General features: G+C 45.5%; 1 protein-coding gene across 2 annotated transcripts in view; it reads right to left on the bottom strand.

Moving 5' to 3' along the window:
- SOCS7 (suppressor of cytokine signaling 7) overlaps positions 1-20,022 on the bottom strand; it is a 32,265-nt gene extending 12,243 nt beyond the window's left edge. The window contains exons 1-7 of one of the 2 annotated variants that reach the window (XM_072780309.1): positions 18,977-20,022; positions 11,841-11,905; positions 9,476-9,580; positions 8,917-9,018; positions 7,918-8,048; positions 7,234-7,402; positions 4,619-4,747 (exon numbers count right to left, since the gene is read on the bottom strand). In XM_072780309.1, the coding sequence (XP_072636410.1) occupies positions 4,619-4,747; positions 7,234-7,402; positions 7,918-8,048; positions 8,917-9,018; positions 9,476-9,580; positions 11,841-11,905; positions 18,977-19,947 (1,672 nt within the window). In that variant the 5' untranslated portion in view covers positions 19,948-20,022. The remainder of the gene's footprint in view (positions 1-4,618; positions 4,748-7,233; positions 7,403-7,917; positions 8,049-8,916; positions 9,019-9,475; positions 9,581-11,840; positions 11,906-18,976) is intronic. The other variant, XM_072780310.1, reaches the window with a different exon arrangement.
- Between the last annotated feature and the right edge of the window lie 5,902 nt (positions 20,023-25,924).

The raw sequence follows: 25,924 nt of genomic DNA, 5'->3' as shown, positions 1-25,924 counted from the left end.
ATTTAATTGTGTTACTTTTAGCCTTAGGTTGACAAATAGCAATTTGAAACCTGTTAATTCTCTGATATTCCCTGGTGTCAACCTGACCATTTACTGTTTGCCCCCTTACACAGCAAACAATTGGAGCTCACACAACCAGAACATGTTAATGGAAGAGGTTAGAAATGGAAATAAATCTGAGATAACACTCCAGGACAGCAGAAAGAGAGAGGGTGAGGTGAAATAGTGACCATCAGAAACCTTCCTTTGGTTCTTTATATCAAGGGTTTTGGGCACCAATCTAGCTTCTGGCCACTTCACTGTTTGTCCCCACCAAAAGGACCAGATTAGGGGTGACAAATTTCTTCCAAGTTTGAACACCCCCTACACACAAGTCTTTCTGCCAAACCAAACTTCCCTGAAGACCAGAGTTATCCAGACCAAAATGTCAATAGTGCTGAATTAAGAAACCCTGGGAAACAGTGAAGACCTGTCACTGAACAAATAATTATAAGATTAAGGATGGTTACAAAAGAGAGATAAATTTCCTTAAGAGTTGTGCAATTCAAAGTGTGATTAAAAAATAAAAGGTATTTGGATTGCTGGCTGGCACAGTTGGTAGAGCACACAACCCTTGATCTCAAGGCTGTGAGTTCAAGGACCATGTTGGGTGTAGAGATTACTTAAAAATCTTGAAAAAAATTGTTTTTTTTCCCTCATGCACTTCACAGATGATGAAGATCCTCTCAGCTAAGAAGGATATGCTCCCTTTGAGTTTTGGTTCTAACAGCATCAGGGGTTCCATACTAATCCAATCATACTCCCTTTTTGAGACTGCTGCATGGTGGTGTTAGGCATTTGGTTTGTAACTGTGGAATGCACCAGACTGAGATGCAAACAGTGACTTCAGTGACCATGCTCCACTACTAGGGAGAGAGAAGGGGGAAACCAAGATCAGGCGCCATCATTTTTATTTTCACTAAGGGTACCTCTCCTAATGCCAATTATTCCATTTATTCTAATTAATTTCCTTCCTTCTGTTCCTTACTTGCCACCATTCAGAACTTTCCATTAGTCCTAGCTTTATGATTCCTATGATCCCTGGCGTCCCTTTAACACCAGTCTGCATGGCCTGTTAGTGCAGCCAGCTCTAGTATTGAGCCAGAAAAAAAACCTTTGAATCCTGGCTCTGTAACTCACTGTACCTCTGTGGTGTGTGTGTGTTTAGATAGGCTCCACACTAAGCCCAATGTGGGGCTTGAACTCATAACTCTGAGATCAAGACCTGAGTTGAGATCAAAAGTAGGACATTTAACTGATTAAGCCACCCCAGCTCCTCACTGTACCTCAGTTTCTTAATCCGAATGAATGAATGAATGAATGAATGAATGAATGAAAGAAGGAAGGAAGGAAGGAAGGAAGGAAAGAAAGAAAGAAAAGAAAGAAAGAAAGAAAGAAAGAAAGAAAGAAAGAAAGAAAGAAAGAAAGAAAGAAAAAAGAAAGAAAGAAAGAAAGAAAGAAAGAAAGAAAGAAAGGGAGAAAGGAGGGAGAGAGGGAGACTACGTGTCTCTTTAAAGGATTTTGTAAGGGAAATGAAATAATACCTGGCTCCTTGCAGGCATTCGGTTATCATCATCCCAAAGTCTCAATAAACAGGCTCCTTTCAGATTCTGAGTTAAAAATCCCTGGTGCAGGTTAAGAAAGTTTGACCTAGGGCAGCCCGGGTGGTTTAGCAGTCTAGCACCGCCTTCAGCCCAGGGTGTAATCCTGGAGACCTGAAATCGAGTCCCATGTCAGGCTCCCTGAATGGAGTGTGCTTCTTCCTCTGCCCCCACTCCCTTCTCTCTTTGTCTCTGATAAGTAAATTTTTAAAAAAATCTTAAAAAAGAAAAGAAAAGAAAGTTCGACCCAAATGCTAATGACTACCTCTTCTTCACAACAAGTCCCTGCTAGAATCAACCTCACAGAAATACCTAGACTTTTATGACAAGCAAAGGACAACAAACAATGGTAAAGGAGAATATTGGCTTTGTCTTTTGTCCCAATCCTTCAAAGAGAGGTCACTTATGGTCTAGGAGTAAATATTAACTCTGCTTTGCCTTCTCTGTTTGATTATAATTTTAAGTATAAATAGATATCCTTTTTTTAAAAGATTTTATTTATTTATTCATGAGAGACACAGAGAGAGAGGCAGAGACACAGGTAGAGGGAGAAGCAGGCTCCATGCAGGGAGACCGATGTGGGACTTGATCCTGGGTCTCCAGGATCACGCCCTGGGCTGAAGGTGGCGCCAAACCGCTGAGCCACCGGGGCTGCCCATAAATGGATATCCTATCTGTAGCTTTCCTTACGGGTCCTAGAAAGACATCCTCCACTAATAAACACACTTCTGACTTCCTTATGTAGTCTCTACAAATCACAGCAAACTCAGATTTCAATCTGCTTGCTGTTACTTTTCCCCATTAATAGAGTGGTTAGTAAATAAAGCAGAGAATTTGGAGACTGTTGAGCCTGGGTTTGAACTTTGACTTGAGCACTGATCAGCTAAGTGACTTTTTTTTTTTTTTTTTTTTTTAGATTTTATTTATGAGAGAGAGAGAGAGTACATGCAAGAGAGGGGGAGAGAGAGAGAGAGAGAGAGCAAGGGCCAAGGGAGAGGGAGTGGGAGAAGCAGACTCCCTACTGTGGGGGCTCCATCCCAGGACCCTGGGATCATGACCAGAGCCCAAGACAGACGCTGAATGACGGAGTCACCAGGCGCCCCCGCAAAGTGACTTTTAGAGTAAGTAACTTCACATTTGAGCCTCAGCCTCACTTTCTTCACTGGCAAATGAAAATGGTCTTATCTATAACTAGACCAATCTATTAAATAGCTTTGGGTTGTTATAAAAAATTATATTTATTCCTTTGTGTTTTTTTTTTTTTTTCCTTTGTTTATTTTTAAAGATTTTATTTATTTATTTGATATAGAGAGAAAGAGCCAGAGAGCACAAGCAGGGGGAACAGCAGAAGGGAGGGAGAAACAGGCTCGGAGGCAGGGCTAGAACCCAGGACCCTGGTATCATGACCCTAGCCAAAGGCAGATGCTTAACTGACTGAGCCACCCAGGTGCCTCAGAGATGAGAGATGTTTAAATAAAGAATCTGACAAAGTAACTGGCACAGGATACACAGTTAATAAATAGTAGCAACTGTTACAAGTTCTAGCCCTTACCAAAGTTAAGAATCTTAGTTAAAGTTTCTGCAGACATGGCACATTTGTACAAGGAAATGAGCTATACCGGAGGAGTCCAAGACTCCTCAAAGTCTCTCAAATACCCTACAAATAGATATATGCTCCAGACCCCTCTGAGAAGATTTCCCTGGTTCACCCATAAACAGAGCTGCTTCCTTTGCCCTTGTCAATCACTGACCACCATGCCTTGTATTGAGTTCTACATGTGCCCTTGCCTTTACCTTCCTACCTATTCTCTCTCTGAGGCTATGAGATCTCTGAGGGTAGAGGTGTGGCTTATTTTTGATACTGAGTTACAGAATTAATGTTTGTCAAATAAATAATCTCTCAAAGTCACAAGCTTTAAAAATTACTAAAGAGTCAATTCCTGTAAGAAAGGATTCTAACTTTTCCCGTTAACCAAGTCAACTGCACGAGACCCAACTGTGTTGACAGCACTGAGGCAAATACAAAATGAAGTGAGAATTAATACAGTTCACACCCTGTCATGCCTTATTTAAATCACCAAGATTATAAAACACATTCCTGTAACCTGGCTCAATCCTGTTACTGATGTTCTGCCTGGGGCTCCCCTGGAACTTCTTTTTAGAGCAATTTCTTGGCACATAGTTTACTTAAGAATCTTAATTTGATTCACTGGGAATGCATGAAGTTCTCATTTTAAGTTATGTTTGAATCTTAAAAATTCCTCAATTAATATGCTTGCCATTTTGCCTTTCCCCAACCCTATAAAATAAGGAGACAGACTCTTCCAAACCATCCCTTTTCTCCCTTCGGTAGAGATTATATAGATACCTCTCTACTTAGTGGGCAGAAAGATTATATAACCATACCAGCAAAGATGGGAACTTCCCAATCTTCCCAAATGGAGAAATGCCTTTATACTTAACACTGGTAGAGATATGAGATACAACAAGAACTATCTACTCTTTAATAGCAAGTTTAGTACAAATGGACAAAATCCACAGCTGACTCCCATTGAATTCAGTCTCCTAGACTCTCATCATGGCCTTTCTAGTGAATACTCTTTTACCTTCCCCATTCCATAGAAACGGCCTACGCAAGTTGTCCCCTCTCTGCTTCACATGGAATTGTGAGATGCTTGGATTAGGGATAGGGACACACCTCTGAATGTTAAATATTCACATGATGGCTGGACATCAGAGGTAGCATTTGTTTTCTCATTTGTGTGTTCAGAAAAGCAAAGATTCCTTCTCGGTATGTTGAAGGATTAATGTTTTAAGAGCAGGGGGACTAACCACTGGACTCTAGGAAGAGTGGTTGCAATGGGAGCCAGGAAAAAAACTTCAAGTAAATGTGGCTTTTTCTAGGGGGCAGGGGGACATATTTTGATACTAGACTGCATCATACCCAAGTAAGTTAATTAATGTAACCATAGCCTTACCTGGAACCCTGGATCTCAAGAAATAGAGAAACTTCCCATTCTTGGAATGCATGATGGCTCTCTTAATGAACTCCACCACTGATTGACAGCGGTCCTCAAACTTGGGATGACACCACAGGCTGAAAGTTCCTGCCATGGAAAATTAAAGAGAAGTAAAGATGTAAAAACTTACTTTTAAAATATCTGGGAAGCTAACCTGAACATCTTAATGATTCTCAAGTCTGCGATGATAGTTTGTAGGCAAGTTGTCAGACAAAGGTCCCTGAAGCCATCTGTTCCTGTTTGTTCCACAATTAATGGAAAGAAAGACATTGTGTTTAGTAAGACATTAGTGTGAACACTGATCTTTAAATCATATGTCATAAGAAAAGACTGCCATAGGAAAACCAAGTTTAAATGATGCCCTTTTCAGAAGATCTGTGTTCAAGCATTTACAGAATAGTCGAGACAAGAAAGGAAGATCAGTTTTGCAAATCTCATTCATTCATGTGTTAGGCACAAAACATTAAATTCTAAGTCTTTTCTTCTTTAAACTTTTATTTTTATTTTTTTAAAGATTTATTTATTCATTCATGAAATACAAACACACACAGAGTGAGAAAGAGAGAGAAAGAGAGAGAGAGAGAGAGAGGCAGAGACAACAGGCAGAGGGAGAAGCAGGCTCCACACAGGGAGCCCAATGCGGGACTCAGTCCTAGGTCCCCAGGATCACACCCTGGGCCAAAGGTGGCGATAAACCGCTGATCCACCCGGGCTGCCCCATTCTTTAACTTTTAAAATCAACTCTCCCCGCCATGGAATGTTGCAAAGATCCCACCCCAAGTTTTAGAGTCCTAAAAGCAAAAGGGAATCTGAACTCCCATGACTAAAACCAAACCAAAACCTCCAAAAACTTAAGCATTAAATGCAAAGGAATTGCCTACAAAAGGGACAGAATCCAAGAGAACTACAGATTTGAGTCTCTCTAGTTACTCTCACAGTATCACTTAAAAAAGATGAAGACAAATGCTCCATTGCAAACTGGCAACTGGGAGACCCACAAAGCTTCTATTAAAAATCCCGTTTATTCAAGGAAGAAAGCCCCTTTGAACAATAAGTAACGAGAGCACCATTTGAAGGTTCTCTCATTACCGGCCTCTCACCTATCAGGGACCTAGAGGTCAGGCGTTCATTCCTCATTCTCATGCCCTAGTCAGTCATCATTTTCATAGCCTTAAGAAATACTGCATTCTGAAATGCTTTAATTTGCATGGTGTTTTTCTGCTGGCTTGATTTTGGCCTTTGGGAATAGGAGGAAAGCAGGCAGCAGGCTACACCACAGCAAGCTAATTCTCAGGCCAGTGGACTGAAGGACCTTTCTCTTCATGTACCTTTAAGGCAGGGGTGGGGACAGAGGAAACCATTGACAAAGCTGCACTGGCCTAATGCACTACTTCCTGCCTCACAGGAGAAGCGAACCAAGTAAATACCACATGACATAGCTAAGAGCAGAAAAGGCCTGGTGGTGGCTGAAGAGACCATGCAGGAGGTCCTCACTTGTGATGCCATGTCTAACACAGCTTGTGTAAGACTGATCACAGGTGGGGTGAGTCCCTGAAACTCCCCAAAGTTCTCTCCACTTTTTTTTCTTTTTTTTTTTTTAAAAGATTTTATTTATTTATTCATGAGAGACCAGAGAGAGAAAGGCAGACACAGGCAGAGGGAGAAGCAGGCTCCATGCGAGAAGCCCGATGTGGGACTCGATCCCAGGTCTCTAGGACCCACCCTGGGCCAAAGGCAGACGCCCAACAGCTGAGCCACCAGGCATCACAAGTTCTCTCCACTTTAAAAATTTTTAACACAGGCAAATTTGACAAAGGATGGATTACCCAGCCCTGCCACCAATGATCATCATGATTTTCTGTCCCAGGTCAGAGACAGAATGCCACAATGCAAAGTCAGTCCAGACGGCAGGGTTGAAAGAATCAGCCTCTAGACGTGACCACAGCACTCAGCACCTGCTGACCACAAAGGAGGAGGTACCCCCAGGGAGGAAGACAGGTAGTCTAGGGCATGATGATCCCAAAGAGTCTCTGAGTTCTGCTCACTATTTTCTAAGAGACCACACAGGTGACCTAAAGAAATGATCACCGTACTGCCTGGCAAGAAAACCTGATGTGATGGACTCTCAGACAAAGAAATTCACCACAGGACAGTCCAAGGATCAACACTAAATTCTCTTCTTTGTGTATAGGATTTAATAGAAAGTCTCTCTAGATGTTGAGCCTAATTACGAACAGAGCTTGGGAGAGTTTGTGGAATGGTCCTAGCTTATTTTTTCCTTCTATTAGGAGAGTTCTACCAACTTTGTTCTGTTCATCTTGTTCAGGCTCTCCTCCTTCTAAGACAAAATGCTGAGAATACTTTTCCATAGAACCCTCACCTTCCTCCCTATCCCAGCCAACATCCCTTCTAGTGACTGAAACTAGTACCCATAACAACATTCAATGGAGTATGAGATTTCCTCCCTCTCTGTAGTCCACCTCTCTAAAACCTTCCCATGAGAAGGCCAGCTAGCAAGAATAGAGAGTAGCACCAGGGGAAGAAAGTGTTCCTCAAACGGCAGCATGTCTTACCTCTGTAGTGCTCCATTCTCGTGTGGTGGGTGATACCCTGTGACCGGAAACTGAGGCTCAGGATGTAACGAGGATCAGAGCTATCTCGTACCAGGAAAGAGCCATCTGGCTTCCCTTTCAGCTTCATCTCTGCATCTTCCCAGTTCATTGGTCCCCAGTACCAACCACACTATCAAAAATAAGAAGTGGTCAGGTACTTCACAGCACTGGGGAAACATGCATGTTTTCAGCACAATCTATTTTACCACAGAAGAACCACTCCCTTCCCACCACTTTCAAAATATTTTACTAAGTAAGAGTTGCTAAGGGCATCTTAACCATTAGCAATGAATAGCCGGCTCATTCTTTTAGCCCTCTAAAGTAACAAAATAATAAGTCTACAATCCCATTAAGAAGGCCTTACCAAAAAAAGAAGAGGGAACTGGGTCAGTTAATCTGTCAAAGTCAGCCTCAACTAGGTGAACAGCTCTCCACAACTGTTCTTCACCACTTTCAAACGTTTTTCCCCAAGATTCAATTTTACAATGTCCCTTATGGAATTGATCATAGCAGCATATTGCTTTGGCACTGTAAATACAGAGGCAAGATAACTATTCTTCCTCTAAAAATAAGAAAAGGAGAGCCCAGGACAGAAGAAGGAGAGTGGGAGAGGAGACCATCCGCCAGTCTCTGGGCACCGCCTACCTTCTCCAACTCTCGAAGGCTGGCTGCAAAGCTGCTTGAGTCGGGCCGGTAGAGCGGACACTGGAGATGCTGGGGGGGCTGGCTGTGCAGGGATTCAGCTGCTCGGATGGGAGCAATCCGGGGAAACGCATCTGCGGGGCAAGACAGTGGCGGTCACTTGTTCACCCTCCTGGCTCCCAACCATATAAGCAGACCCTCCTCCCAAAACAGAGATGCTAACTGAAGAGGGGTAAGGCATTAGAAGCTAAGCTGGAAAGGGTGGAAGCCAAAGCAGTGGGAAAGAGCTGGATGGGCTGGAACAAAAAGCTGTGTGGGCTCGTGTAAGCTGTGAAGGATGGGTGGGGGCATTCGACCCCAAGAGAGGGGGAGGGGAGCTGCTCACTAACCTGACTAAGGTGACTACTTCAGGGGCTTCACCAGCCTAGAGCGATTCCAGCTTCTCCCACCTCGAGGTGAAGCGCCGGTAAAGCAGCCTTGGAAATAGTGACTCGTTTACTTGCCCAGGGAGAGGAACGATTTTGCCAGGCAAGTAGAAAAGAATGCCGATTTCATTCATTTTACTCCTTGGGTACTGGAGGCTGGCAAAGCAGGTGTGGGCTACTAAATGCTTGGTACTTATTTACAAGGCTGCAGTAAATACTAAAAACTTAGAAACACCAGAGAATTTTGAGAACTTTAAACCTTGCCAACCTGAAATTAAAGAGGTCTCCTAACTGGTATCTACTCAGAGATTGCAAAGCAGTATCAGCAGCAAAGAGGTGAAAAATTCAATAGTCTTTTATCCCTACCAAAAATCAGATTCACCTCCACAGGGAACAATGGGTTAGAAAAAAACAGTTCTTGGCCTCAATTCCAAGGAGTTCTGGCCCAGCCAAGGGGATAAGATTTAAGCTTTCTCATAAGTCCTATGATTTCCATAAATAGACTTCTCCCATCCTTCAAGAGTATATCACTTTGTACTCCCAACTTTTACAAGGCTTGCCTCTAAACTAAGCTAACCTGGGGCATGGGGTGGAGGAGGCGGAGGTAGGGGAAAAGACTGCAGGGAAGACCCCATCGGAGCCACAAGGACAGATGTAGGCAGCGTCCCACTGATATCATCTAGAAGAGAGAACAGAAGCAAGAGGTTCAGAAATACGAGCACAGATGAGTGAGGTGAAGCAGAGGAGGGAGAAGGATCATCAGGCTGCCCTCTGGAGCAAGATGGCCTGACCTTCACCCTGTCTTTTTGCACAAAGGGCAACAATCATCTTAACCTGGTTTCCTTTGTTGAAAGCAGAAAAATAAGGATATTCCTAAAGCAGTCTACTAGCAGTAGATTCAGGGCAAGGTAAGTACAGATCTAATCAACATATGGACAGTAAATGTTACAGCATGCAGGTTAAGAGACCCATTTAACTGCTTAAGGAGATGACAAGGGTGCTGAGAAATGGACGGGGGATAATTGGGTCATTATTAGAAACCCAAGAGCTTGTTGGCTCCTGGAAAAGAACAAGAGGTCCCTACAGCTCACCCCCTCCCACTAGGGCAAGAAGGCATACAGCGATGGAGACTATACCTAGGAGGCTGAGGCTTCTTCTTGGAGGAGGAGGGGGAGTTGGAGGGTGTGGAGAGGTCAGGCCCCGCTGAGAGATGTCCACATCCACAAGCGACACAGTTTCACCTGAGGGATTCATGGAGCAAGCACGTTATGGAAGCACCTTGCCCAAAGCTGAGGCCAAAAGCAAAGGAAAGCAAGGAGCAAGCAAGCAAGGCTAGGGGCCCCAGCTCTCAAAAATCTCAAAATCTAATGCTTCCCAGAGCCAGAATCACCCCAAACACCTGTTTACAGATGTGTGTACAAATTTCTGCCTTAGGGAACAAGGCAAGTCACTTGTTACAAGTCCAAATGGACATGGAAAGCAGGTGCCAGAAGAATCTAAGAACTGTACCTAAGTTGAATGCAGATAAAGGTCCCAAGGTGAGCCCCAATTTCTTCCTAAATGGCTTTCTACATCTAGATTTTCCAGAATATTCACTCATAAGAGAACCAACCATTTTGGGTATCTAGTTCCTAATGGCTGAGGCTACAAAGGCCACAAAGTATATTTACACTCCTAATAAGGAACCTCTTTTAGTCAGCCAAATCAGGTAAGCTCCATGGGAGTTTCTCCTACTTCCTGCATATCATGCAGTTCTGTTATCTGCTATATACCCTCCTTCTTGCCACCCAAGCCCACCTACCCTCTTTCTACTTCAGTCACCAGAGGATAAAGGGTATTTTATTAACAAAGACTGACAGACAAGTTTTGGTAGGTCTGATCCACTGAGGAGAACTCAAGATTTCTCTAATTTGGTCCCTGGGGTGTTATTTCCAACAATTTTTTCTCATTTGGGAGGCTGCATTAGCCCCTCAGCTAGAATTTTATCATTTCCCAATTAAGAAAATGAGGTAACCAATATCTCTTAAAAGGCCAAGAGCTGAGCTTTCAGAATCTAAAACACAGTTGTTGCTGTTATTGTTTACAAAGGTCTTGGCACTAATTAAGATAAGCAGAAAAGCTCTGCCTGCGTGCCTGGTTGGTCTGGTCGGTAGAGCATGTGACTCTTGATCTCAGGATCATGAATTCGAGCCCCACTTAGGGTGTAGAGCTTACTGGGCAAGGGGTGGGGGTGGTACAGAGAAAGAAAAGCTCTGGGAAGCCGGACTCCGTCAGACTCATCATAAAGCTTAGTAGCTGAAAACCCAGCAGCCCAGAATAATGCAGTGAGTCCACAAGAGTGTGTTTCCTGAAGGGTCAGAGATCTAGACAACAGGTATAGCATGTAAATTTTTAAAAAGGGGGAGGGGGATGTAATTCAAGAGAGCTAAGTTTGTCTGAAACAGGAACACCAAACCTGAAGGTACAAATGTGGGTGAGTATACCTTACTTTAAAGAGGAAACAATTATGAATGAGAAAAACATGCTGCTACAGGACAGGATTCTTTAATTCTGGGCTTTGGGTAAGAGAGGCCTCCTTTTCCATCTGTGCCTACTACAGACACCAACTCACTTGTTCTGACAACTCACAGCAGTCCATGTAGTAATAGGGGTCTCACTAGCCTGAACATCTTCTGGAAATGTCCATTCCTAAGTCATAATTCTTCCAGTCATCTTTTTGAGGAATACAAGCTCCAAAAGAGTTTGAAGTTAGGATTTTGGGGCTGGGCCACAAACAAGGAGGAATCCTCAGTTCCTGACACTGGAGGCAGTGTGCTAAAGATCTTCCACCACCTACCCAAGCAGAAGCTTCATATACAACTGACATAACAAAAAAGCTCCTTATCTGAGCAAGTTCCCTATTAAAGGGAAGGCAATTGTTCAAAGGATAGTCAAACACTTTCCTACTTAAGCAACTGTGTTCTCTGCTGCAGGAGGAAAGATTTAAATTAGACACAATGAATAATTTTAACAGCTGCAAGAGCTCCTGGCTCCTAAAATGGGTAAGACAAGAGTTCATGTAATCCCCTTTGCCCAAAGTCTTTAAAAATAGACCAGATAATTGTGGATCATGTTTATTAGATAATCTATGAACTCCCCTGGAAGCAGGGACAGGAATTGTAGGACTTCTAGAGAGTGGTTTATGTACTGTGAGCCTATAAGTTTGTAATTCCTACTTTTAATTTATATGTGATGACCTTGAACTAAGCACTGCATAACTGCCAGGGCCACCTAATTACCAGCAAGCAGTCTCTATCTCAAACTATAAAGCATCCAAAGTCAAGAACACATTCCACATCATAAAAATAGCTTCAGCCCAAACCCAGCGGGCATGGAATGAAGGCAGTAACTGTAGGCCCGCCTGCAGCTCCCCCTGCAGTGCCCCTGCAAGTGTCTCCTGACAGGTCTCAGAACACGCCTGCTCTCGGATGTCAGAAGAAAAAAGAGAGCGATCACCCTTACCTGTGAACAGGGGGCTGAAGGAGACCGGAGAAAAGGCACTTTGAGTTCTTGTCAACCTGGGTTTCCTGGGAGGATGAGAAAGCACACAGAGAATATAATGAAGGGTGGGGGAATAAACACATACACATTTAAATCACCATGACACCCAATTCCAGATGCCCTGAAAAACCTAGTAAACCATAGTCACTGTCAGCAACACCTTTGTAATAAAGCCTAAAATTAAAGGAGGAGAATGAAATAATTCAGGCAATTTAAAAAAAAATTTTTTTAAGGGATCCCTGGGTGGCGCAGCGGTTTAGCGCCTGCCTTTGGCCCAGGGCGCGATCCTGGAGATCCGGGATCGAATCCCACGTCAGGCTCCCGGTGCATGGAGCCTGCTTCTCCCTCGGCCTGTGTCTCTGCCTCTCTCTCTCTCACTGTGTGCCTATCATAAATTTATTTATCATAAATAAATAAAAATTTAAAAAATAAAAAAAATAAAAATAAATTTTTTTAAGATACTTATTAATTCACGAGAGACACAGAAAGAGAGAGAGGCAGAGACACAGGCAGAGGGAGAAGCAGGCTCCACGCAGGAAGCCCAATGTGGGACTCAATCCCAGGACCCCAGGAGCCAAAGGCAGACACTCAATCGCTGAGCCACCCAGGGGTCCCAATTCAGACAATTTCTTAAATGGATTTGGCTACAAAGTTCAGCCTACAAAGCAATGAGAAATCCCTTTGGATCTCTCCACACCCAGCAAGAGCAAAACACCTTGAGTAGTAATTAGCAAGTCCATTTCTAGAGGAAAAAAGTCAGATGCAAGGTTGATTTTCATGAGAGCCAAGAAAATGGCTCTTGACCTAACAGATGCCATCTCACAGCAAAGGTTTTCCCTGTGGCCTTGCCCCAAGGTGCAGAAGGTCCCAAAGTGAACCAGGGAATAGATTTGGACTTGAGAATGGCTCTACAAGAAGCACAGGCAATGTTCAACCACTAAGATCCCTGATTTCTACACAAATACCCCCAAGCCATGGGGCAAAGCCATCAGCTAACAAGGGGACCCCCTCAGGTTAGGGGCTCTGCCTGGTACCCAAAGAAAATGGCCTCTTCCCCCTCTCTGAGCTGCCAGTCATATAGCTCTCCCCATGACTTCTTGATGTGGCTCCAGGCAGCCAGCTGGAAAACCCAGATCTCCTGTGAAAAGATATACGAAAGGTAACTTCACTTTGTACCAATTTCAACCGGCTTTTCAGTGAGAAATGAAAGAAATCCAAAAGACTCCAACGAAGACTTTCTGGCCAGAAATGTGCTAAGCTCAAAAACCTCACCTCAGGATGATTGAATTGACTACAAGGGAAAGAACTCACAGAAGTGATAAAAATACGCTCTATCTGGACTGTATGGCAGAGCTTCTGTGACTGTACATACTTGCCAAAATTAATAGAACTGGACACCAAAAGAAAGGTGTCATAACTTTTAGGTGGTCATAAATTATACCTCAACAAACCAGACTTGAAACAAAAAACAAAAACTTTTAGACTTTTAGGTGGTCATAAATTATACCTCAACAAACCAGACTTGAAACAAAAAACAAAAACCCACAACTTGAATGCCTGACTCTTGGCCTTATACCTGGCTCACTTTCCACAATTACTCTCACCCAAAGGACTAAATAAAACTTCAAATGCACCAACAAAGAAGCAGCATAGAAAATCCAAGATGAAACCCTATTTAAATTATTTGACTTTGGAAAATCTTTACGCATTTGTTTTAACACAGATGCCTAAGCTTTTCAAAACCATCTTGTGAAGACCTTACTCAGAAAAAGCCAAGACGGTGGATTCCAATCTCACACTCCCTGTGCAACTTCTGCGCTGAGACTTCTCATCTAATGATGGTGCCTACTGTGCCTGCCCCACCCAAGGCACACATAGGAGACACGGCTGCATCAAAATAAGACACAACCACACACAGGCCTCTGTTTATAAAAGTTGCCCGTGACAGTCTGCAGCTCCGTTCCAAAACTCCAGAGGGCTGGAATGGAAAGTTAATTCCACTGGACATGAGCTTTAAGACTGAAGAGCTTCCAAATTGATTTTTATTTGATAACTTGTGGGTACCACATGAAGCCCAGCAAGTAGAAACCTAAAGCACTGGCCTCTCAAAGGGTTCACACCTCAGCCATTTGGCCGTTTGCCTCTTTTCAAAGGAAGCTGCATTACTCTGCCATCTGCCCATGCTGGGGACGAGCCTCTTCAGTGCCAAGCACTGAAGAACGGCAGTACCCAAATGCACACATCTTGCGGGGGCCTTCTCACTGCGGCTCATCCTCTCCCCCACCCCCGGCATTCTGCAGAAGAATATCAGTTTCTAGGATCTAGAAAAAGAAATACATCAGACTCTGAATACAGGCAGAGCCATTTGCGAGCTCTGGGATGGCAAGTAAGGGGGCCTCAGGGCTGGAGGCTTGAAGAGGTAGAAGGTCTAGGAGACGGATAGGCTAATAACAATAATAAGTGTTTCCTTCTCTCTTCAGGTAGACTCTAACTAAAAATCCAAAGCAGTTTCTGTCTCAAGGATCCTGAGAGCATTCTAATGGCAGTCATTCATAAAAAGACCAATCTAGACAACTATAAAAAACAAAGCAAGGGAACAATTAACATAAAACTGAGGATGGTGGTTATATGGGGGGAGGGAAGAGATGTAATCAGGAAGCAACACACAGGGGTCTTCAAAGCCACTGATAACATTCTATTTGCTAAGCTTAGTGGTGGGTACCCAAGTATGCAATTCATTATTATTGTTGCACATACACTTTATGTATCTCCTTTTGTATACATGAAGAATTTAATACGATAAAAGCCCATCTAAGCTAGATGTGCCATTTTGGGAAAGTAACATGAATGATTCAGCTCCAGTGACATTTTTAACTAACCCTTCTATACTACATTCCCATGTTGTTTTATTCCTCCCCAGATGACCCGGACAAGCATTAGGGTGCAAAGGTAAGTCATTTTTACTTTGCCAGTGGGCCACTTGCATCTTAGCAGCAGAAAGACTTGAGAGGTTGGGTGGGGTAAGATCAGGTGGGCTATATCTCAGGTGGCAGAGAAGAACACAGGCAGCAGAAGACCTGAGGTAAAGGTCTTCTTTGGGGCTAGCAGTCCTTTGTGTCAGCTATGCATCACTTGTGCTACAGATAACAAAGAGAATGCCTCTGTCCACTTCCAGTCTGCAAATTGCGGATTGTACAGCAACAGATCCATGGGATAAAATGAGTTAAAAGCATTACACTAGACGGGCCAACAACACATTGATAAAACCACTGGCCACTTTTCAAATTTCTTGAAATCTAAAATATAAACCATGAAATAATATTGTCCTCCTTCTCTTGTTCATAAACCCCCTCTACTGATGTCCTAAAACTTAAACCCGTCCTTTTCTACAGTAAATCTCAAATTCGGATGTCCAAATGTCAAGTTTGATGGCCACAATTTACCTCTGTGCCTGCTAGAGCATGCAGTGCCAAGTCAGCCAGCCCGTGCCATTTCCAACACGTCATAAGCTAGTGTCTGTTCATGTGCTACAGGCACAAAAACCATGTGTTCATTTGTAGTTCCAATACACAGACATCTGTGCAGCAAGGTCAGATCCAAAACTCCATCATAAACCAACTTAAAGAACCTATGGAGGGAACTTCCGGGGAAGAGCCAAGAGCCACAACCCAATGTCTAAAGCGTTGGAATGATTTTAGCAGGGAAAATGTTAAGGAGAGAAAGACACAGGCTCAAATGGACAGAGATTTCTGAAGTTAGGTTGCTCATTCCAAATGATAGATGCTAACCAGAACCATTTTGTGGGGCAAGAGTTGAAAAGATCAATGGAGTATGGACCCGAAACCCAAACACAAAGTCAGAACTTCCTCATCACACACCGTAAAATCATCTTGCTCTCAGCATGTCATGCTATTCCTCAAAAAAGACCCCCTCAGACCTGGAGACCCAAGGAAACAGAAAAGGCTTTCTCATGTCTGCCAGGTCTGTCCATGACAGAAGGGCCCCAAACTAATGCCAAGACAGCCTGCCTCTCTTTCCAGAATTATATATCTTTTTTCCAAACAGATAGGAAACCACTACAGAACTGTTCTCCATTTCCCCACCTCTCAATTAGAAGACTGCCAATAATAATCTCAACTGTTAACTCAGAAAAAACAAACTTTGAAAAATGAACAAGGTACCCGTTTCCAACCATGTGTGTATTATGTGATGATTTTAAAAGGTTAGATCAAATGCTATTTCTCACTAAATACAAAGGAAGACAATCAGCTCAACATATGTGAAACAGACAAGGGAACTTCACTGGTTTTCCTGAAATAGCAATTCTATATCACACCGAGGCCCACAGGCATCAAGCCCAGCTCTTTGAATTCTAACATATGTGTGCTACAAGGCCTAGCCCAGTTCTCCAGAACAGAAACCTGATTAGTTGGTGGGCCCACTTCCTCCTTCACTTGAAAAGGGTTCTCTAAGCTAATTCACACAAGGCTTAAGACTCAGTATATCCAGGCAGGTCCACTTAGCAGACTCTAAAGCATTTGAAAGGAATTAAAGGTTTGCTTAACGTTAAAATATGGAAAGTATTAAGCCTCATAAAATGACCACAGGAAGTACTTTCTACTGATAGCTGTGGGAAAGGTAGATGTGGAGAAGGGCAAAGAGAACCATACCCAGAGGTTACTTATTGAAAAGCCCCAAATTATACAGCAAAGACTGCAGAGACTTGTAATTAACTCCAACCAACAACAAGGAGGGAGGTCATATACCTCCTGGCAAAAGACTGACATTTCTCACAGCCTCTAGGTCCCTACCAATCAAAACAACAGAACAAGCTAAAATTCCAAACTCATCCTTCCTCCCGACAGGGCGGACTTAGGTGCAGATCATAGAAATCACAACTACCCTGGCCAGACTTACCGAGTTTCTCACAGCTGCGAGGCTGCCAACAAGACTGGCACATAGTAAGCTGTGGAAAAGCTAACAAGCAAATCTAGCAGCACCAAATCCTAAGCATTTAAAAAAAATTACCAGTTCAATCTTATTACTTCTCCTCCAAAAGCACAAAATATTCCATCTCAATTTCTCTCATCTTCACTCTATTCCTATAAGGACAGGAACAAGACAAGAATCGCTCCCATTTTACAGATGAAAAAAAAAAAAAAAGACGAAGAATGAAGACAAAATTGGCCTACATTCCACAGCTGATGTTGGAGTTGTTAGCGGAATCTAGATGTTCTCTGTGCAACATGCTGCCTCCTAATAGCAGTCAACCAAACGTTCACACACAAATACCTAGCTCTTCTTCAATTCATCAGAAAAAGCCCTTGGACCAAAAAATGTAATTCTCCAGTGCCCTGAACTAAGCTTCTTTGCAGAGCTACAGCCCAATTTGCTCTGCAGCAGAAATCTGTATTGTGCTTAGTGTGAGGGTTGGTAACAGAGCAGCCAATGACCATTAAATTCTGCTTCCAAAGGCAAAAAACCGTATAATGTTATATGCCTTTTCCTCTTCCTAATCTATTAGACGTAGTAGCTAATTTCACGCCACACCTCATATTTGGCGTCTCTGGAATCTTAGACCAAGTCCTGGTCAATATGGAACAAAGGCAAGACAAACCACAAGAAAATTAGCAGTCTATCCTATGTCATTACCCACAGCTTCAATCCTGCCCTCCCCCCATCTGATGAAAATTCCATCTATATTGGTAAGTGGAACATCGAATGCAGAGCCTACTACAAAAAAGCTGTTTCGGCAGCCACACATTTTTTTTTTTTTTTTTAAAGACCTGAGCTCCCAGCATAAGTTCACTGGGAAGCAAAGACAGAAACAAACATCTGCCGGGCGGGGGTGGGGGGGGTGGGGGGCACAACACATATCAACCTACCAGTCTCTTTAGGGAATTTGATTTAGGTCTGATCCCCAAGATGATCCTCTGGCACAACTATTCAGAAAGGGCAGCAAAAACAAAACTGACCCCACTCTTGGGAGTATGCAAACTCCACTGACAGGAGAAGTCCATGGGTGAGAGGTTCCCAGTCCAGGTCACACTTCAGGGTCATGGGGGAAGCTTTGTAGAAATTCAAACTCTTGGGCCCTCAGGCATACTGATCTTTTCCCAAAGCTCCCCATGTGATTCTGGTAAACAGTAAAGTTCTCAAATGTATAGGTCTACCCCGTTCTTCAGACTTAGGTTGTGGCTGCCAGTGTGTCTCAAGAATCCATCATATGAGCTGCACTGAAACCAATTCCAATCTTTGTTCAGAACCCACTCAGCAGTGCAAACCACAATGGCAGGTACCACAAAGGAAGTCTCACTCCTTGACACAAAAGTTGACAGCTCTCTAAACTAATATCCAGACCTAACATGGGATGCCAGAGTGCTGTCCACCCTTGAAAAATGCAGAGGGAAAAAAAAAAAATCAATGTCTAAGTTTGGAATTTCCATCAATAGGCCTAGAACTCACACACCCATGCCTATATCTCACACTTAGAACACTCACATGAGTTTGAAAGCAAACTGTTTTGTATTCTCACAGGCCACAGGCTTGAGATACCAAGTCTATCTAAGAAACCAACCAGGAAAACATTAAAATGTTGAACCAAGATACCCAAACCATTGCTGGCCTACAGCTGCACCAGTGTGTCACGTTATTTGTCTGCATGAGGGTGGAAGGGGTGGGGTGCTGGTACACAGAAAGAATAACAAGCAAAATGGTTACAACACCAACTTTTTACCCCAAAGACCAAACGTTTCCAGCAATCTCCCTACCAGGTGTAATGGTAGACATATATCTTGGAAAACTTTAAAAGCCAGGCCGGGGTCGGGGTGGGAGGATGGTTTCAAATCATCTCCCAATTGGAGAGATGCTAACCAGCTGAGAAATGTCACCAGAGTGAACTCTGAAGGGTGGGAGCTGTTCCCACCATCAGCTCTGACCTAATGGGCGATGTCACCACCTTTAGCCCTAAGTCTCTATGCCTCCTTATGAAAAGCGCGGATCCTAAGAATTATCAGGACCGTGTTCGCAGCAGGAGAAAAGGGAAATGAAACAAGAAGAGGAAGTTTTGCCACGCAGCCCCTGCCAGCCGGTCTCACCTGCCCGCGTCCAGCTCCCGGGCCGCAGAGCCTCCCATGTCCGTCAGGCTCGCGGCTGAAGCAGCCAGCTCTCCAGAAGGCCTCTTGCCGGCCCCATCCCCACTGCTGGAGCCGCCGTTGCAGCTCTTAGTGCGAAAGAGGCGACTGAGGCGGATTTTGAGGGAGCCCTTCCGAGAAGGGCCCGCCAGTGGCCGGAGGGGCCCGGGAGGAGGCGGGGGCGGGGGCGGTTGCTGCTGCTCCCCTCTACCCAAGCGCCCTGGGGGAACCAAGTCCTGCATCGGGAAGGGCACCGGGGGTAATTCAGGACCCGGGGGCTGCAGCAGAAGCCGGCCGCCCCCTCCTCCTCCGCGGCCCGGGCTGCTGAGCTCCTCTTCGGAGCAGCTGTTAGTCTCCAGGCTTTCGGCCTCCGACTCCAAGCCCTCCAGGACCAGCAGCGCGTCGCTCGTTTCCGTGGGGTCCTCCCCGGCCTGCGGGGCGGCGGCAGGCGGCTGGGGCTGCGGAGGGGGCGGCTGCGGGGGGCACGGGCACGGGCACGGGCAGCAACCCGCGCCGACCGTCTTGACCCCCGGCCCCGCCGGCTGCCCGAGCCCCAGCGCCGCCAACTGCGCCTCCAGTCCAGCCGCCGGGCCCCAGGTCCGCTCGAGCGCCAAGCCCGGCGGCAGGGCCTTGGGGTCCAGGGCACAGCGGTGCCGGGGACACAGCAGTTCCGAGGGTCCCGGCTCCGGGGCCGCCTCCGCGTCCTCCTCCTCCGGCGGCCGACCCACGTTGCGGAACACCATCAGCTGCGGCGGCCGGGAGCCCCGCGGGCCCGGCCGCGCGAGGAAGGGGGGCGGAGGGGGGCCATGGCCCGGGGGCGGCGGCGGCGGGCCTGGCTCGGGGGCCGCCTCTCCATAGCCGAGCAGGCGGCTCAGGACGCGGTACGAAGCGGCCGCCGCCGCCGCCTCGCCGTCCCGGAGCTCGGCCCCCTGCATCGGGGAGAGGAAGGGAGGGCGGGCGGCTGGGAGCCGGGCTGGGGTGGGGACTAGGCCGGGCCCCGCCGGAGCCCCGCCCGCCGCGGCCCCCGGAGCGACAGCGCTAACGGCCGCCGCGGCCTCTGCCTCATAGAGGGGGGCGGGGGGCGCGCGGAGCCCAGCGCTAGCCCAGGCCGCGCGCGCCGCCGCCGCCGCCGCCGCCGCCGAGGACCGCCCCCGGATGGCGTCACTTCCGGGAGGCTGTGACCACGCCCCCTCCCCCAGGGTGTGCTCGGGCCGGCCTCCGCGAAGCGTGACGCTGAGTGCAGCCTGGGCCGCTATTGGCCGTGGGCTGCTTCTCGCCTGGCCGTTGGTCCCCTGCCCCGACCCTTGCTTTTCACTTCCCGGGCGCTGAGGCCGAAGCCGCCCTGCCCGGTGAGGGGGAGCGGCCCTGGAAAGCCTGGCTCGGTCCTGGCCGAGAGCCGCTGGCCCCGGGAGCACCTGTGCATGTGGTCCCGCCCTGTGCCCCTTGCGATGTGTGACCGTGGCCGAGTCATTTCTTCACTGACTAGCTGTATCCCCGCTGGCATCCAGGGAATATTTGCGGAATGACACATGAATAATGCGTTTTCTAGAGCCAGTGGTGTGCTGATAAATGTTGAACAGACGGCTCCCTGGGGGAGAAGAGGGCAGTGTGTGTGTGTGTGTGTGTGTGTGTGTATGATAAAAATTTATCATAAAAATTTATCAGGTAAAGGATGTATGGCACACAATTTACAAATGTTAATAATAGTATACAGTTGCAAATCCCATATAACCAATTGGTTCTCAGGAATCCTTTCATTGGTTTTGGCTGAACTCTTGTATGGGTAGCCAACCTATGGTTTCAATTGACCAAGGAACTTCAGCATGAATGTTGGTTGATATTTTCCACAATGCCAGTGTTAAGAGGAAAGTGAAAAAAAAATAAAGATGGTCTTAACTGCCAATTATGGAAGTGACTTGCTTGCTGAATCAGAAAATGGCTTTCAAATACTGAAAGAATATTTTCTTAATTTTGGGGGGGGGGGGCGCCTCATGGCTTAGTCGGTTAAGCATCTGCCTTCAAGTCATGATGCCAGGGTCCTGGGAGTCTGCTTCTCCCTCTCCCTCTGCACTTCCCCTCCCCTCCCCCCATGTGCTTTCTCACGCTCTCAAATAAATGAATAAAATCTTTAAAAAATACATTTCCGGGATCCCTGGGTGGCGCAGCGGTTTGGCGCCTGCCTTTGGCCCAGGGCGCGATCCTGGAGACCCAGGATCAAATCCCACGTCGGGCTCCCGGTGCATGGAGCCTGCTTCTCCCTCTGCCTGTGTCTCTGCCTCTCTCTCTCTCTCTCTCTCTCTCTCTCTCTGTGACTATCATAAATAAATAAAAATTAAAATATATATATTTCCTTATTTTATGCTATTCACCATGTAATGGCTACAGGCATAACACATTAAATTTAAATCTGAATTACTAACTTTTCCTCCATCACTTTCTTAAATCTAGATAATTGACAAAACAATAAATCAAGGCCCTGATTTGGAGCATTTGCTGATATCCATGGTTTAAATATTCCCACCATGGCTTCAGAACACAGAGTTACTGAACACAGAGATGAACAGTAGCATAGTAGCCTATCCTTATGTAATAGTTTCATCGTGCAGATAAAATAACAATCCCAGGAGCATGGGTCAATAGTAATAGTAAACTTAGTAGAAAGTGATGAGTTTTTGCGCAGCCCGGGTGGCTCAGCGGTTTAGCCTGGAGACCTGGGATTGAGTCCCATGTGGGGCTCCCTGCATGGAGCCTGCTTCTCCCTCTGCCTGTGTCGCTGACTCTTGCGTGCTCTCTCTCTGTCTCTCATGAATGAGTAAATAAAATCTTTCAAAAAAAATTGATGAGTTTTTGAAAAACTTACTACCTTGGGCAGCCTGGGTGGCTCAGCGGTTTAGCGCCGCCTTTGCCCAAGGGCCTGATCCTGGAGACCTGGGATTGGGGCAGGGTCCCACAACCGGCTCCCTGCATAGAGTCCGCCTCTGTGTGTGTGTCTCTCATGAATAAATAAATAAAATCTTAAAAAAAAAAAGAAAATCTACTACCTTTGTTTTAAACATCGTCTAATTGTAAGTGTGCATAATTTGATTTTTAATAGTGGCTGTGTTTCACAACTGGCTTGCAAAACCCCTGAAGTTTTAACAGTTGGCTTTCACAGTCCTATATGAGCCAGCTCCACAGCACCTTCATATCTCAGTTTTCTCATCTACAAAATAGGAATAAGTGTGGATGCTTCACTGAACTTCACTGATATGCAGCTTCATGCTTCACTGATATGCAGGCATGCAATATCAAATAAGATAAAGCTTGCTGTGTAGAGGATACTGGACTGGAAGAAAGAGGACTGGGCTGAAGACAGCAAGGAGGGAGGTCAATTAGAAAACTATTGCAGTTGTCCCCTGGGAGATGTTGAGGGATGCGAGACATAAAGAGGGACCATCAGCCAGCAGAATTTGATAACTTTGTATCTGAGGGTGCATTGGAGCTAAGAGAGTATAAGTCCTGGAGTCAGAGAGGAAATGGAGATTTGTTAGGGTGCCTGGCTGGTTCAGTGGGAAGAGCATGTGACTCTTGATCCCAGGGCCCCACGTTGAGTGTACAGATTACTTAAAAATAAAATTAAAAATAAAAATAACATGGAAATCTGTCTGTAACCTGTGATTATAACTCTTCATGGTTTCCCATTTGCCTTAGGCTGAAGATAATACTCCTAAAGGAGGCCTTGGGGTCCTGTGTGATCTAACTCTTGCTTCTGTCCGGCCTCTTCTCCCACCAACCTTCACTTTGTTCTCTCTCTCTCTGGCAGTTCTGCTAGCCCTGTGTGAAGGTCATACACATATGGCCATTACATAACCTATTCCCTTTTCTTGAAAGGTTTTTTTCCTTCTCTTTTTGCTTAGTAAACTCCTACTTATCCTGAGGTTGAACTCATTCCTCACTCCCTCAGGGAAACCTCTCTACCTGGATACTTACTGATATGGGAAAAGACATTAGAGTTTGAAGCTGATGGCTAAGAAAGAATTCTTGAGACGTCTTTGGTGCAGAAAGGTGACTTTATGAAAGCACAGGGGCAGGACCTGTGGGCAGAATGAGATGCACTGGGGTCATGAGGAGTGGCCCATTATATACTTTCAAGTTGGGAGGGGGTTAGGTATAGTGTGAATCTCTAAGGAATTTGGAAGCAGGGTTTCCAGGACCTTGAGGGGGCTGGCTACTGTTGGGAAAGGGTCACTTATTACCATTTAATAAAACCTTAGTCATGAGACCCTTCAGGTGTATATGACCCTTCAGATGGGTCATATGCTTGGGGGATGATTGCCAACACATATCTTGGGGGGGTTTAGAGATAAAGAAAGTTTCTAAAGGAATTTTTATATGTTAAAAAAGACTTACAGGATCCTGGGCATTGGGCTAAGATTGCCTTTTGCCCTTAGCAAAGTATTAATATTGAGGCAGCTGAGTTCCTAGAAGAATGTCAATCTGCCTGTTTCAAGGACTTGTCAATGGGCTGTGAGTAGTAAGAAAATTTAATGATTTCTCTTCTGTCTTTGTTTCCCACATCATTTATTTCCTGCCCTTCCAGCTCCAAGACCACTCCTTTGTTGCACTTATTACACAGGTGTATTTTTCCATCTATCCATGGGGTTACTGGAGTAAAATCAGTCTTTCCTACTAAGCTGTAAACTCCACAAGGTCAAGGAACAAGTTCCAACAACCGGATGGTTGTTCTACCTCATGCTTTGCAAGGGGTGCCTGATACAAATTCATCTCTAATTTTGCACAACACGATATCTTTCCTTGCCCATGAAGAAACTGAAGCCCAGAGTTATTTACCTAAGGTCACACAGTTTGAAAAAGTATGGTGGAACTCAAAACCACTCACCTTCCCTCAGCTACCTTGCAGGTGTCACTCAGATTTCTGGAGAAAAGAACAGAAATTGCTATAGGATCACAGAACCCCTGAGACTTAAGACCACCCTGAGATCTCTGGTTGTCTCTGCAAACCCCCAGAACTGATTAGCCCATGAATGCAAGATCTGTGGCTCTGCAGTGCCCTCTGCTGCCCAACTACTTACTAGGCCGGGGAGGGAAACTATGTTCCCACCTGGTGTATCCCCATTTGGGGTATCTCCACTCCACCAGAGCACACAGAGGCACAGGGGAACACACAGAGCTCTTTCTAAGGGAGGGCAAGGAATACTACCTTTCTCCATTTCCTTAAATGTCCAGGCCTATAACCTAGGTCCTAGGTAAAAGTATTGAAAATTAAGCTTCAAGCAAAGGAAGTATTATTTTTGTATGTGTTGGGTTTGTGTGTATTTGTTGAACAGGTTTTGTGTCTACACATATCTCTTTCACTGAGGCCTATCTGGGTAGTCCCTGAAGCATCAGGACCCTAGGTTCAAAGGTCTGGGAAGAAAAACTCAAGAGAACTGAAACCAGTCCTGAGGTTCACTTAGTCATTCAGCAATGGGCTAGACCTTGGGAGTGCAGTGATGGGGGAGACAGCCACTGTCCCTGCTTCTCTGGAACTTGCCAGTAACTCTGGGTCCTAAGCACACCATTTCCTGGATGTATGACCAAGAGCAAACAATCTAGTATCTTTGAACCTGTGTTTCATTGATAAAAACAGTTCAGTAATAATCCTCCCTGAGGGGGTTTTGTGAGGCATTAAATGAAAACTTACACGGAAATGCTAAAACACTGGGTGCCTGGGTGGCTCAGCGGTTGAGTGGCTGCCTTCAGCTCAGGTTGTGATCCCAGGGTCCTGGGATCAAGTCCCGCATCAGGCTCCCTGTGGGGAGCCTGCTTATTCCTCTGCCTATGTCTCCGCCTCTCTCTGTGTGTCTCTCATGAATAAATAAATAAATCTTAAAAATAAAAAAAAGAAATGCTAAAACGCGACACAAACGTTAGTAGTTATTATGAAAAGCTTCTTAGAGGACCAAAGCAATGTGTGTTTGGGGCCCTCCACGAACAGTAACCAATAAGACCAAGAACTTGGAATGGCGCCCTCACCCCTCTCTTAGCACCCAGAATCACAGAGGCCACAGAGAGGAATATGCATGTGTATACAGGTCTGACTCCACTCATGGACGTTGTGGCTTTGAGGTCAACTCCACTGGCCTCCTGTTTTAGTTTTAGTTTTAGTTTCTTTCTCTATTGGAGAAAGGTCCAGGCCAGAGAGGCACTTTCAGTTCTGACATCACAGGGGTTCTCCTGGGGGGTTGCCCTCATGCCCCCCACCCACCTCTTACATTCCCACTTAGGTTCCAAAGAAGAATTGTTTGCAGAGCCTACCTGTAAAGCAAGGGGAGTTTTTAGCAACCATCATTCATCCTTTCCTGCATACACTCAGTGCTCTGGGTCATCAAAGATTTGAGGAAGAGACAAGAGACAAGAGACAAGAGACAACCTGTGTATGTGGGTCCAGATCTGGGGCTGAACGGGTTGCCCATCAGTGACAGAAGAGAGAGGGAGAGGAAGGCAGGAGCTTTGTTTTATGGCTACCTGCAAGATTCCACACCCTTCTGGAGCCAAGGAGTGTTAACTCTACCTCCCCCCGACACACACACCAGTTATTGTGCCCAATGAAAGGAAGGATGTGGAAGGTGGGGGGGAAAGCCGGAAAGAACACAGAAGTTAGACACAGTTTTCATGAATGAAGGAAGATAGGACTTAGGATGACAAAATGAAGATGGAAGTAGCAGAAACAAAACTTTGTTCACTCTCTTCTCCCTGTCCCCATCTCACACACACACACACACACACACACACACAGAGAGAGAGAGAGAGAGAGAGAGAGCGCATTGGCTGTAGTTGTTACCTCTGTGGCGCTGGAGAAGAGAGGCTCCCCATCCAGGGGAGCCTCCTCGTTGAGGCTCCCACTCTGTCAGGAAGGCCAGTGTGATCCTA

Source organism: Canis lupus, chromosome 16 (assembly GCF_048164855.1).
Source record: "Canis lupus baileyi chromosome 16, mCanLup2.hap1, whole genome shotgun sequence".
Classification (NCBI taxonomy): Eukaryota; Metazoa; Chordata; class Mammalia; order Carnivora; family Canidae; genus Canis; species Canis lupus.
Note: the sequence above shows the minus strand (reverse complement) of the source record. Positions and strands in the feature narration are given on the sequence as shown.